At 35.1% G+C, this 15,368-nt stretch overlaps 1 protein-coding gene across 1 annotated transcript in view; it reads right to left on the bottom strand.

Annotated features, from left to right (window-relative positions):
• LOC129791703 (four and a half LIM domains protein 2) overlaps window positions 1–14,965 on the bottom strand; it is a 77,107-nt gene extending 62,142 nt beyond the window's left edge. The window contains exon 1 of the mRNA XM_055829993.1: window positions 14,298–14,965. Coding sequence (XP_055685968.1) covers window positions 14,298–14,384 — 87 coding nt within the window. The 5' untranslated portion in view covers window positions 14,385–14,965. The remainder of the gene's footprint in view (window positions 1–14,297) is intronic.
• Between the last annotated feature and the right edge of the window lie 403 nt (window positions 14,966–15,368).

Consider the following 15,368-nt stretch of genomic DNA (forward strand, 5'->3'; position numbering starts at 1 on the left):
CTGTGTGTGTGGTGTAGTTGGGTTTGAGTAAATAAGGAGCCGCACTAATGGATATTGACTCCCCGAGACTTGCGCTGGAGAAACACAAAAATTCATCAGAAATGTTCACATTTCTATTCACGAGGGAAGATCCGCAATGTGTGAGTTCTTTTCGCAATCAAATTCACTCTGTTGAGAATTTTTCTCTTTGTCTGCCCTGGGTGGGAGGGGTGTGAGATGGGCGAATAGGCCTCCCCCATTTGAGGGAGTGGAGGAAATGGTATATGGTGGTCAGGAAATTGAGAAATGGAAGTTTTTCTTCCTCGTACCATTCATTGCGTCAAGACGGTGTTTTAATCCTTCTTCCCCCAAAAAAAAAAGCCGGGAGAATGATAAAGGTCAATTGACATGGAAAAATATCAACCTGAACAGTGACACCTTTCTTATCACAAGACATGGAAAGTTGTTGAAGAAAAAATTGAATTTTCTTTCAAAGAAAATATTTAATTTTGAACTTTTAAAGAAAAAGCTTTCTGTATATGAAAAATTTCTCTTAAGAAAATTGAAAATAAGCTTATTCAAGCATCAATGGATGAGGAAATCATTCGAGGAATTAAAGATCCATAAATTCATCGAAGAAATGCTTTTTGAACATTTTGTATCGACAAACTCATCGAGGAAATGTTTCAAAGCATTCACGACAATGTTTCGTAGCATAAAATTAATCAAAGAAATATTTCAAAATATTCGCGACAATGCTTCGAAGCGACAAACTTATCGAAGAAATGTTTCAAAATATTCGCAACTGTGTTTAGTAGCTACAAATTCATCGAAGAAATATTTCAAAGCATTCACGACAATGTTTCGTAATAGTAGGCTCATTAAAGAAATTATTTAAAACATTTGCGACAATGTTTCATAGCAACAAACACATCGAAGAAATGTTTCAAATCACTCTTAACAATGTTTCGTAATAGCAGGCTCATTAAAGAAATTATTTAAAACATTTGCGACATTGTTTCATAGCAACAAACACATCGAAGAAATGTTTCAAAGTATTCTCAACAATGTTTCGTTAACACTGATTCATCAAAGAAACATTCACACGAATGTTTTGAAATATTTAAGCTTGAATAAGCTCCTTTAAAGTGAGACACAATGGAGGCGTGTTAATTGCATTCTTGAGCAAATCTTTTCAAATCCTACAAATTAAAGGATTTCACTGGAGCTCCCCTGACCTCTACACTAAATCATAAAGCCACCAAAGAGGATATTTTTTCCATTTAAATCCCATTTAAAAATAAATTTAACGACTTCAACCACCCTCTGTGTTCCACCCCTTCATTCAAGTCTTTGTTCGGTACAACAATATGAAGTTGCCTCACTGCGTGAAGTTTATAGAAATTTCCCAACAGCTAAACCGCAAAAAAGGGGGTGGAAAAAACTCCTGGATAGTGCGGTGTAACGCAGAAAGAACAAGAGAATTAAATGTCGTGTGTTCATCAAGTTTCTCTTCGTGTGGCAGCAAAAGGGGCATGAAAACTGTGAGAAGGGCAACGGAAGGGATTTTCCTTGTCTCTACCAGTTACTCCTGGGGATTTTCTCTGACCTCCCCATACACGGGATTTTCCACCCCCATTTTATGAGGCCCCACATGTGAGAACCGCACAATAAAAAGCTTCCATGTGATACAATTATATATTTAGGGACAAATCCTCACCCATCTACTTTACTGGTGGTACACAGAGGAAGCCGGCAGGAGAGGATCTCGGGGGCTCTTCTAATTTTTTTTCTCTGTGCTCCTTCATACCACCAAACCATCCCTCTATAGCCATGCTAAATCCCATGCTATACACACCACATTATACCGATTAAATGGTATATATTCATTTGCAAATGGCATGAGGAAAATCATATTTGTTCAGTGTGTTTGCCAGAAAATGTGTGGATACAAGGCAGATTGTGATAGGGTTGGGCCCCTGTGCTATCCCCAAGGGGATGTTTTCACCCCGCAAAAGAAGCCACCACCGAAAAAAAGAGATTTATGGACTTTTGCCGCCCTCAGCACAATCTGGTGCGGGAGTTTGTCAACAAAAACATCACATAAAACCTCCACAGAGAAATTCACAAACGACCAAAAGGAAAACCTGTAGGATTTTCCCCATATATGTGCGGATGCTATCGCGCCGGAAAATTGCGAAATCCTCTGTTTTGCCACATGTTTATCAATGTTTTGTGGCTCTCAAGCCGCAGGACTTCCCCATTCATGGAACAAAAAAAAAGCTCCAACAAGTGAGACTAAAACACTCTTTTGTATTTGCTCTGAAAATTCCTTTGCAAATTTTAAGGTAGATAAGCTTTAAATGGTTAAAATTTTAACCAAAACCTCCAATATGTGGAAAATATTTGCGGTTTAAATAAACTGTCCCAAATTTGGTGCAGAATGTCCTTTAAAATTAGTTAAATAAAAAAAATCAAAAAATTCCTCATTTAGAATTTTTATTGAAATAATATTCAAGGAAAATTTTTATTTGAATGCTAGCAAGAACAGAGAATTTCTAATGGAAGACATTAATTTTTGAAGTCACTTTGAGATTCATTTTAAACACATTGGCATGTCCTGCATGCATTTGACAAGATCTATAATAAGGAATTGAGGTAAAATAGAAACTCAATTTCCTGTCTGTGCTGACTATTTCCTCACTCATGGAAAATACACAAATATATACGTAGGGGAGAATGGTCTAATTGCGACTCTACTCAAAATTGACCTCTCTGTTTTTTTATTCTTTAATTTTTTTATTATAGAGTTTAAATCGCCTTGATTCTGTAAAATATTTTTGTTCTTACAAGAATTCTGTTAAAATAAGAACTTTTATGGTTTATTATGTAATAAACTAATTAATAATTTTATAGATGAAATGTAACAGAATAAGAAGAAGTGTTGGCATTTAAAGAAGACCTTCTGATTGGTTAATAAATTCATTCAAAGCGATTTCATTGGCTACCGCTCGCTTGAGGAGTTGGTCTTAGGTTTAAGATTAATTTGAACAGCCAAAATTCTAGACATATACTTAGAATAGTTTAAATACAATTTTCATATTTTTCAAAAAGTTATCACTGAAACGTATTTTTTTTTACAAAAATATAATATTTAGTTAATAATTATATATTTTTATAAAAATAATTAAAATCAGAAGGTCAGAACTGGACAACTTTCCCTTAATTTTGAATTAGAATAGAGTTAAATTTTCATATCTTACACGTGGATGTTTCGCTTTCATTGTATCCCAGAGAGAATAGAAGCATTCGTTGGATTATCAGGAAATGAAAAAAATCCTCGGAGAGTCCATAGAATGGATTTTATGAGTTTTCCTGCATTGGAAAACTTTGAAATATTGAAAGTTCTACTGAATAATAAAAAAAAAACAAATTGATAAAACACTGAGCTTTCGAATGAATCAGGAATCTTATTGAATATTTTAGAAGCTTATAATTCGTGGAAAAAAAGGATTAATAAGGTAAATGCAGCTTTCAGTGAAAAACTTTTAGCTAAATCTAATTTATAGGAGATGAAAATTATATAAAAAGCTCAAAATATTGATTCTCTTTCAATCTAAAATAGACAGTTTTTTAAGCCAGATAAATCCCCCTGAAGTATCAAATATCACCATATATCGAACTCGCAGCAATTTTTTTCTCTCAATTCCAATTCGGAAAATTTTATTACATTCCCATCAAGATGTTGAATTTTTTCGTTTAAACTTTTAAAAGTCGATGCTACTTTCGACATTTGATGCAAACACACAAATTTAGTAAACTCTCACTTTCCACGACGAGATGCAAAATCTTCATAATTGTCTGACTGGAGAGAGAAAGAAAAAAAACAGAGGTAAAAGAAGAACTCCATCTGGCATGCGAAAGTAGGACGCTGGCCAAAAAAGGCGATACGAGATCGATATTCGTTTTATGTATTAATTTAAATATCAAGAAATTTCGGCATCTGCAGAACGCACTTTCGCGTCGCAACATTGTTGCTTTTGTGGGAACATTGCTAAGCATAATTCTCCGCGGAGGAATTCTGTGTCCGCGTGAGCTTTACAAAGTTGCGTCACATTTGCAGTGTGCTTAAATATGCATGATTTGGAGGATTTTCTGTCGACTATGGCAAAAATTCTGCGCGTTTTGGGTGAATGAGCTTTATGTGGTGAGGGAATATTTTTTCTCACTCTCACTGATACTTTTCATGTGAGAGTGCTCAATATTTGATTTGAGCTATCGCTAATGTTCCTAGAAATTTAATCTTCAAGACATATTCTCCCTCATATCAAGCGTAGAGCACGATAAGAGGTCTCAATAGCGCGCAGTATCTCCACACAACAGAGAGAGAGAGGCCCACATTAAGGTTCCCTGATTTCGAAGAGGTTGTATACATAATTGCAAAGCAATAAAAAGATATCTTGGCACCAACTAATTCCATTTAATCAAATTTTCTCTACGTGAGTACATAGGTATGGGACAATGGGTGAATTCACTAATCATACAGACTTAGGATTTTTTTAAAAAGACTCAAGTTTTCTTAAGATTTCTTTAGAATCTTTTAAGTTTTCTTAAGAATTCTTAAATTTTTTTAATCGAAACTTTAGATATTTTCTAACAGACTAAATTAGGTGGTTAAAATTCATATTTTTCAATGAATGGGGCGTCGAAATTGGTAAAAATCATCGAAAAATATGCATTTCATCTGATTCAGCCTATTTTAACCGTCCGTACGCCATGACCAAAATACTCATGCGCATTGCCATGGGGTAGGTGACCGACCCCATAGATTTTTTCGCAAGAAAAGCAAATGAGCTTTAATAAGACTTTAATAAGAAGTCTTTTGTTCATTTTAGAACATAAAAATCGTATTTGAATGGTTAGAATGGTCATGAAAGAGACAACGAGTGACAAAAACAAGAAAAATTTAATAAATTTGACCGTTACACAAATTTTTGAATTCCCTCTTCTTACATTTTTGTTAATAACTTTTTTTTTCTAGTGGGCGGATCGACCTGAAATTTTGACACAATCTTCTCAGATAACCAAGGAACTTATTCCCAAAAGATTGGTTCTAAATGTCTATAAGAGTTAGGGCATTATTGCTCTGGGGTCGGTCACCTATCCCTCATGGCAATGCAAGGGTTAATAAATCCCAAGATTCGCTTATGAAAACTTAATTCTTTCTTGAGAAATCTTAAGACTGTCTGAGTAATGAATTTCACCAAATATTGCAGCCAAATTGCTATTTTTTTCTTCTTTTCATTCTCCTTTGATACGGAAAATTTATGCTTTCGCAAATAACATAACAACAGAAGTTAAATAAAAAGAAAATTTTTCACAAAAAAACATAAAAAAGTCTCCGTCTCTTAGCCCCTTGATTGCAAAAGTTTAAATTGAATTTACAGGAGCTTTTTGCGTGTAAGTTCGGTGTGCAATTACAAAAGAGCGATACACTTAAAATTCCCCATTCAATTATCGTAATTAACTACCCCTCAAATTGCACATTTGTATTGTATGCCATTTGATACAACAATTTCCCATTACATAATTTGTATGCTCACGCGACCAAAATTTCCGCTCTCTCTCGCTTTATCCGAAATTTTCCCCAAAGCTTTGTGGAAAGCGCCATGAAAGTATTTTTTTCTTAGCTTTTCCTACTTAAGAAAAGTTGTCAACAATTTTTTAAAATATCTCTGGACATTGCAAGAAGGGCGGGAAGTTTGAAAGTTCCTCAATAAAATTCCCCAAAAATAAAAAGAAAAATCCAACACCTGTTCGTGAAACACGATATTTGCGCAATTATGGAAGAAAAAAAAGAAAATTCGAATGCAATTAATAGAGCCATCGGTTGTGGTTTTTCATGGTGATAAATGTCTTGGCGACAGGTTGCATTTTATGGAGGTGTGAGCCGCGAAAGGGGGAGGTAGAAAAGCCACACCAACAAATTGGCGCAAGGCTGACGACGCGGGGAAGCCTTCGGAAAGACATTATGAGAGAAGCAGAAATTAATAATAATAAAAGAATAATAAAAGAGGTGAAAATGACACCAAACTGTGAGACCTTACAAGCAAAATATTGGCACGTGAATTGCACATTTTTGCTCCTTTTCGTCACGCCATGATGCACTGACAAGGGGACCTCGTAACTTTTATCAAACATTTTCTATAGAATGAGTTATAGAAAACGTGAATCAAGGGCAAAATAATTGAGAGTTTTCAGAATTTTTTCATTGTCCCTGTAAGATTTTCTTTTAAATTTCAGGAGAGCTTTAAAGTACATAAACTCCTTCGCTCTTTCACTGTTAAAAAAAACGAATTTTTCTTTCAATGTACATTATTTTTCTCTCAGTGTATCCACTCTGAAGGAATCAAATAAAAATTTCCGATGAATTTTTATCACTTTAAAGCACCTTCCTTGAAGCGCTTGAAGCTCACAAGTGCAGAAAGTAAATGTGACTCTATTGATGACCTAATCGTCGATAATTTCTCCACAGTCCCCGCTAAATTGCACTCTTGAGAGGTGATGTTCTCGCGAATTGCAAGCAAATACTTTGTGCTCACTGAGCGTGGTGAGGCCATTTAGAGAACAGAGACAGAGAGAGAAGAAAAAGATTTCCATCAATAGAGGAAAAGAACGTACGACGAACAATACCCAAAGAGTGTCAATTAGGAATATTATATTTATAGATGAATACCTCAAGACGTGACATCATCCACCGAAATCCCCACCAAAAATCCGCGCGCTGGTGAATAGAAAAAAAAAAAGCTTTTGGGTGGAGCGACAAATGATGTGAGAATTTGAGTGCTAAGACGGGGGTCGTACTGTGTTGGAATATTTTATTTTCCAATTGAAGGGAGGAAATTAAAGTAAATTTATGTGAATACAATACACCAATTAAATTTCCATTATAGAACGTCTGCCCAATTTATGTTTGGCCTTTTGATGTTGTGCGAAATACACTAACATATGAGATGGAAAAAAATACCTTCTCGTATATATTAAATTACCTCTATATGTGAGGTTGGGTGGGAGGTCGGAAGTTTTCCACCCCGAAACACATCCTCCCGCCTCGGTGCTCTCCTAAATTCAATTAACTAGGCCTCTGGGGAAAAACATCAAACTGAATTTGGGGCACATCATGCATAATGTTTCACCACAAAGCCTGGGCAAGATGCATTGCAATGCCTTCACATATTGAGCATAAATATTAATTACGGTGTGATATGGATGGATCGGTTGTACCATACCTGGAGCCTCTGGGCTCTTTTGCACAAGAAATAATTCAATTTGTTCCCGGGGAAAAAAATATAAAAATATCTCCACATGCCATATGGATCAAGATGTTCCATCAGTTATAATTGTTTATTTACCCGAAATAAAATTCAAAAATTATTCTAAATAATTTTTTTTAGTTAGAAATTCTGCCAAATGTTTTTGATAAAATAAAACATTTTCTTTTCAAGAAAGGAAAGAAAAATTCTTGAAAATTCACGAAAAAACAACGAAAGGAAAAGCAAAACATAAACAAAACCACGTGTTTGGAACATCTTGCACGGGGTTTGTAGTGACGCAGAGGAGAAAATTTCGCATAGGGGAACATGGGGCAATTTGTTAATTTTAATTGAGAAGTATATTTGCCTTGGTATGTACTGAGAAAATATTTTAATTTTATAATGACGACTGTCTTATAGGAAATTTTCTGGGCTACAACTTTGTCTCACACGATTTCTTTCTATCTCAATGGGAAAATGCATTTTCAGTCCATTTTCCGAACCTTGCGATATAACATTTTGCCCCAGTTACCCCTATTCCCATAGAGAATTGATAATTTCCCAAAATAGTCCATCAGCTTCCACTCCATCATCGATATGCTCCATGCACGCTATTTATGCTACTTTAATGTCCCATCAAAATTTTCATATCGCCCCATAAATTCAACAAAATGCATATTACTTTGTCCCTCGCTTTAGTCAAGGGACGCATTTTCCATATAAAACTTTTAACTTTTATCAACATTCCTACATATCGAGATATTTAGGGGAAATGGTGGAAATGTTCCAAGGTTCTTGCTGATGGGATAAATAGTTCTTTTTTGTATTGCAATAATTCACGCATTGTGAATAAAAATTGAAGGATTTGTAGGGATTTGTAGGGATTTGAGGGATATGGAAATGTAATTCTTAGTCATGTTAATGTTGCTCAAAGTGTTGAGATACTTGAGACTGTCCAAGAATTTAGCAAAGAAAATTCCATAAATAATACAATTCTAGGCAATAAATTCTTATCATATTTATGTAGGGACAGACGGGGTAATTTGGCCACTTTAGCAAAGTCATTAATGGCAATATCTCAAGTATGGTAAATGTTAGAAAATCCATTTCTGCACAGTTTATACTCCCCATAGAGATATTCAATCGTACGAAGTTTGAGGAAAATCCGATCATTAGATTTTCTTTTATTTGATAAAAATCATTTTTTCACTTTTTCAAGTTCGTCGTTTTTTTCGATATATTTATTTAAGCTTAAAAATTAGTTTATACGTCATTAGGGGTCATTGATCCCTCATAAACACGATAGTGTCATCCATTTCCCGATATCTCAAACAGATTTTCCTGTGGAAATGGTTTTATCCGGAAAATTGGAGTGGGGTAATTTGGTCAATTGAGTTTTTCCGGCACAATTTTGCGGCAAACATTTAATTAACATTAATAATTTTCTCAAGAAATTCTTTAACCTACAAAGTATGACCAATGAAAATTCAGACAATGAAAATTCTTACAAAACTACTTTCCTTTTCAAAATTTTAAAGAAAATCAATTTCTTCGAATAATCTTGCTTACCAATTAAATCAAGAAAAATTTATAAATAAAATTAGAAAAGGTCAAAAATATTCAAAAAGTCAGAGCTATGTGTCTTATAAAGTCCAAGAATGAGGTAAAGAATAAAGAGGAAACAAGGAAATAAAAATATTTATGATGAAACTCAATGAATTTTTCTCTTGAATGAGAACACGTTGAATTCATTCGGATTTTTATGGCGAATTTATTATATTTTATTTATTCTTTTGGAGGAAATTCCTCTCTATATACCCACAAAAAACGTCAGAAAATGTCGTTGCAGAAAATATATAGAATTTGTGTCGTAAAAATAGGCATCACAGAAGGTGAGAGGAGTTTCATTGCAGGAACAGGTGGTAAGCAGGAAGGTTTTGTGTGTCATTGTTGCGTAAATTTTGTTTGTCTCTCCGTCTGTCTGGGCTACCCAACACCCCCGCCCATATGTCGTGAGAAGAGCGAGAGTACTCCTCGGCATGGTATCCCATATGGCGGCGGTATTCGTGCCAAAAATGAGATTCCCATAAATTCCCAATAATTTCCCCATTTCGCGGTTTAGTGCCCCCGAGAATGGCCATACCCTCTCATGCGGTGTATTAAATGAAATTAAAATAACTATATACTCAATGGCATTCCAATTCTTTCATGCACTGGAAGATTCTTTTTTTTTTTTCAGGGAGGCAAAAATACTAAATTCCCAAAAAAAATAAAAATTCAATTTGAACGAAAGAAAAATTCAAAAGAAGGTTCTGCTTTAAAAAGCACGATGAGATTTCTTTTTTTTTTTCTTATTTATATGTGCGGATTTTGCCTCGAAATGGCACAAATCTCGTAAAGAGTTCAGCTACATACATACATAGTACAATACCTCGTGTCGAGGTAGAGTAAAATTTCTTGTAAAACACAATGTGGCAGCGTTTGGTGCTGTAAAGTGTGATGTGTGTGGTACACACAAAATTCAATACGCCATGAGAATGTCACTCCACCATCTGTTCGATCGACATCAATTTCCTCCGCAACTCATGGGCCAATTTTCCGTGCGACTCCGCAGTGGGTGCCCGGGGGTTGGGAAGGATTTGTTGCAAATGAATTTAGAAAAATTCACAAAGGGGAAATTCATGAAAATCAACGCCGCATGTTTTCAATTTTTTTTTTCATTCTCTCGCGCGCGCCATTCAATTTGCATGAATCACATTTTCGGGGGACATGAAAGCCTCAATATATTCTCAATTGTCCAAACTCCACACTTGCCCATAAAATTTTATACATAACTACATACCTACATAGCAACATATATAACATACTAAACAGCCTCTTTGACCTCTCCTCCACCCCTTTGTATCGATTTATGCTTTATAAACAAATAAAATTAAACAATTATTACCCCTTCATTGGATTTATGATTTATCAATAAAATATACTACAACACGGTGTTGTCTGGCTGCACAACAACTCCCCTCCCCCCGCCCGCGTGTGTGATCTTCAAACTCCCGCAATTCTTCACACGACAAATTAATTGTCTGGCGGAAAGTCGCACCGTGGAGCTTCTTCCACACACACCGGTATTCAATGCGGCACATAATGGGGAATTGTTGGATTCTTTTCCCGCGATCCCATCAATTTGGGGGAGCTAATTTGATGATGATTAAGCAAGAAAAGGTGAATTATGTCCACGCCATATTCTTTTCACGAATGATTTATTAAAAGCCTCCTTCCATCTCCCGGTATTTTCCATACGGACAGGCTACTTCTAATTAAGAGAAGCTCCCAAAATGCCCGAAAAAAGGGTTGCTCCAGTGGCTTCCTTTCCATCTTTATTAGAATTTATTTTTATATAAAAAAGAAACTTTCATCCATCACTTCCGATGTTTTCCATTAAGAATTTTACGGAGAACATTAAAGTTTGTTTTTTTTTCTTACAAGGGCACGCAATAGAAAGTTTAGAAGCTTTAATTTGCAAAAAAAACATTGCTTAATCAATATTTCTTGAAAAAAATAATTATTCTTGTGCATAGAATAATGCTGGGAATACCTATTTATTTATGAAAAATTAATTATATATTCCATTTAAAACTCTTTCGCGTCCGCATGAAGCATAGAAACATTGAAACATTCGATCATTTTATAGCGATATTTATTCTGTAAATGCTCTCAAAGGCCATTTCAGAGTCAAAACGTCTTCTTTGGCTTATTCTGCGTAATCTTAACGTATTTTTAACTTGGAAAAATAATTAAATTCATTTAAATTCTTGACAATAAAATGCTTCACGATTGGGTAAGCGTATGACCCAATGGACGCGAAAGGGTTATATCTACTTAAATTATTTTAATTCCTGACTAAAAAGACGAGAAGAAAGTTTAGTCTCTTTTCATAAAGTTCTTTTATAGATGAGAAGAATCTTAATAATTCAATAAATTGCCGGAAAATCTATGATTTTTCTTTTTAATAAAATATGTACAAAGAAAAATCATGGGAAACTTTGTTTTTGACTTAACTCAGATACATTATGAGTTTATTTGAAGTTTCCGCGAACTTTAATTACAAAACTCTTTTGGAAAAGTCAATCCTTAACTGATGTTTTGAAATTTCGCGTTAAAAGTTCTAAGACTTTTTCGTAATCTGAATATTCAGAAAATAACAATAAATTTTCCGGGTTTTTCGTCAGTTAAATGGGGGTTCTCACCCCTTTTTGTAGAAAATGTTTGTAAATAAATTCCTTCTCTCTGTATCGACTGAAGAAGGCTCCGAACGAAGCCGAAAGCTCTGGAAAACGTGAGTTTTTCTAATTGAAAACCCCTATTTAACCGACAAAAAACCCGGAAAATTATTGTTGTCTCTAGTCGGAAAATGACTTCTTTTTATTCAGAAAATAAATGAAAATTTTAAATCTGTTTAAAATCCTTCAGAATTGTTTTTACTCTTAATCGAATCTAGTCACACAAAAAGAATAAAATTAAAAATTTTAAAGATGAATTCATTCTTCCTTAAGTTCTTAACCCCTTGGCATTTGAAATTTTTGCGGAAAGCACAAATTTAAAATATTTTTGGTATTTCTCATCGCAAAATGGAATCAAATATTGTGTAAACAAACCCCAAATTTCTACTTCATCTTTCATGCAGATGTGTCCACAGAGAGAGTGAGGCGAAGAAGAATAAACTCAAGACAGATTATTATAATTTGAAAAAGCCCTGACAATTGGCTGCGTTGCTACAGATAATATTCTCTGCGTGAGGATTATTTTTGGACAGGACGAGCTAAAGGAAAGGAGTCAAAACATCGCAAATGAGGCAGCAAAATTTCCGTGGCAGTTGCAGCAGAGAATTGTTTGAAGAAGTAAAAAAAAAAAAAGAGATTTAAATGCCATGTGAAATTAATTGGCACTGCGCCGTGTGGATGCTGCGGAGACGCGGCCATGGGGAGTTTTGAAATTTCGCCCAAGACGAAACCGGTATTCCATGCAGCGAGCATAGCTAAGATGGCTCTCTTGCGAGGAGAGACTTGCCCTGGAAGATTATGGTGAAAGAAGTGAAGAGATCATTGAGCTCTATTCTATGTTAAATGCCTAACAGTTCATCCCGCGCGCAAGAAGAATCTGAGAATTCTCCCGAGATTTGCTCGCTTTTTGCCCTCCGTGTGCGGATTTCCTCACAACACAAGACTTTTCATGGGACCTCTTCGTCATGCCTCAATGATGAGGAGATTTTTTTTTCGCGGTCCCCCCTCGCACAGAAGTTCTTACATATTTTGAGCTGGTGATCTCACCTTCTTGACATGGCACTTGGCGCTTTTTTTTTCGCGTGATTTTTTCTCTTCGTTTCACGTATTGTCTCCATACGCATCGCAAGATGGGAAGTAATCAGCGGAAAAGACTGCGCGACGTTATAGCAAAGAAACTCGCCCCACTGACTCTTCTGATTGCCAAAACGTGCTTCGCGTTCCCATCTGTGCTATCTGTGGCCACACAAAGCTATTTCTCCGTCATTGTATTGATTTTGATATGCCAAGCCCGGAATGCGAGCCACTATCACCCACAGCACCCACAGAAGTGCCCCAACCTCGTCCAAACAGCAAACCCTCGCGATATACTCAGGAAAAAAATACTTTGCTTCATCACAAGCTTTCCTTTGCCATATTTTGCTTATTTTTTCTTAAGTAAAATATTTGGTATGTGTCTTTGGTGAAAACATAGAAAAACTGTTCTCAAGAAAAAAAAATTCTTTCAATTCATAATTTTCATGACTAATTTAGTGTTTAAACATGAGTTTAAATATTATTTAATTTGAATTCTTGCCAAAAGGTGAGAATTCTTTATTCAGCTTGTACATTTATCAACAATATTCTACATATTTATTTTCACTGTACCGCAAATGATCGATTCATTAAAAAACATATAGATACAAACTCACTCATCTATTGACTATATTATTTCAACATAATCATTGTTTCCCAGAGCTTGATTAAAATAAACACTGTCACTTTGTAAATATTAGGTAAAGGTTTCATTTGAAATGAGAGAGAAAATATTTGGAACGTTTGTTAATTCGTGAATAGTTTACTCGGAACTCTTTAAATTGAATTAAATTAAAATATTCAAATTTATTTTATTTTATTCATTCATTTTAAAATAAAACCGAATGGTGTTGACTTAATTTGTAAAGAAAGTCAGAGATTAATTTTTTTTTGTTATTTGAGAACTTCTAAAGTGTGTCTTGACTAAAATAAAATTTGGTAAGAAAGGTAAAAAAAATATCCTTCTTAAAGGTTTTTCATTATTTTTTTCAATTAAAAATTGTGCATGAAATAATGGGTGAAATTCACTAAAAAAAACTTAAATTCTATGTTTGAGAACTACAATTGTGTCTTGGCTAAAACATAGAAATTATAGTTCTCATGAATTTCTATTTTCTTCAGTCTCTAAAAATACAAGAAAATACTTTTAAAAAAATGAAATGAATCCCTCGTTTAAAATAAAATGAAAATTATCAATTTTTTATCATTTAAAAAAATTCCATCGTGTGGTCAGAATATGCGATGTTCCCACAAAATATCTCCTTCTCTGCTTAAATATCAAGGAAAACCGCAAAATTCTCGTTTCAAGCGTAAAGACAAAAATTTCCCCGAGTGTTCCCTTCCCCCGAAACATTATGTTGTATATGAATTGTTCCAATGCTGAGCACAGATGATTTGTGCCACCGAAGTCATTTCCCTTTTGGTGTTGGGCCCATGGAACTATTCGCATGTGTTTTGATCGATGACGTAATCCATTTTTATGGCGCCACCACTTTCAGCCCAAGAGACGCACAAGATCAATAAACAAACAAGAAACCCCAACACACAGAAAATACTTTTCGGGATGGTCAGGGGCGCGAGGAACCAACGACCAAGGCAAAAGACATAGAAGAAATAAATGAAGAAAAAAATGTTGTAAAGTGATACTCACCGCTTCGGAGAATTCATCCTTGGACGTCCTGGAGATTGTGGCATCATCGTCATCTGAGTGGTGTGCTGTTGTGATAAATTGTGGCATTATTCCTTCAAAATCCCCTCTCCCACTGAGTTTCCAATTACTGCAAGATCTCTCTTGTTGTGCTATAGTATCAGCGATTGTTCCTCCAATTCTTTCAGCAGCAGCAGCACACTGTCATTCAATCTCAAGGCAATTTGTGGGGCTCCACTTTTAAACACACAGAACCCAAAACAAAAACAACACCAAAGAAAATAAACCCGTTGCACCCGTTTGCACCTTGAAAATTGCGATTTATCACAAATCCCTTTTATCCTGTCTCCAAACCTCTTTTTTCTATGTTTTTTTGGGAACTAATTTTCTTTTTAATTGAAACACAAAACTACATAAAAATCTTCAAGAAAAAATATTCAAAATGTCTTCGCGCAACTGTTAGAATGTCTTCAGCATTGAATGAATCAATTTTGGAAGAAAGAATACATAAATATTTTTTTTCTTAACATTTGTGGCCCTCGCGGTGGCCTGTAGATGTGTGCGTGTGCTGAAGAAACACAAAAGAAAAAACGACAACAATTTTGGTCCCGACGTGCACCTTTTCACCGGTCAAGCATTCAAGATATACTAAAGTTGGTGGCCCCACTGTCAATTGTGTTGCCACATACTCGAACAACCGCCGCCGCCACATGCGTTCAATTTTCGTGGCGTTGATAGCAACGGCACATATCGTTGGTGGAACAGAGACGACCCTCTAACATCGAAAACTCTGGAGAGAAAGCCTTCTCTCTGCTCTTGACTTTATAACACTCTTACATACAATACAATAAACTCTCTCGCGTGAGCATAAAACCGGCCATAAATTATTTCTCGCGGGTTCTCTCTCATACATATCGAGTTATGTACAGAACACTGGGGCTGTTTTAGCCCCTTAAGATTGCGATGTTTTTAAGATTTTGAATTGAATATTTGAAAGATAAATTTATAAGAAATCTATTTTTCTTTACGATTTCATGAAGATTTTTAAAATTTTCAGGACTTTTTCCTTAAATC

This window comes from Lutzomyia longipalpis, chromosome 3 (genome assembly GCF_024334085.1).
Source record: "Lutzomyia longipalpis isolate SR_M1_2022 chromosome 3, ASM2433408v1".
NCBI classification, from domain to species: Eukaryota; Metazoa; Arthropoda; class Insecta; order Diptera; family Psychodidae; genus Lutzomyia; species Lutzomyia longipalpis.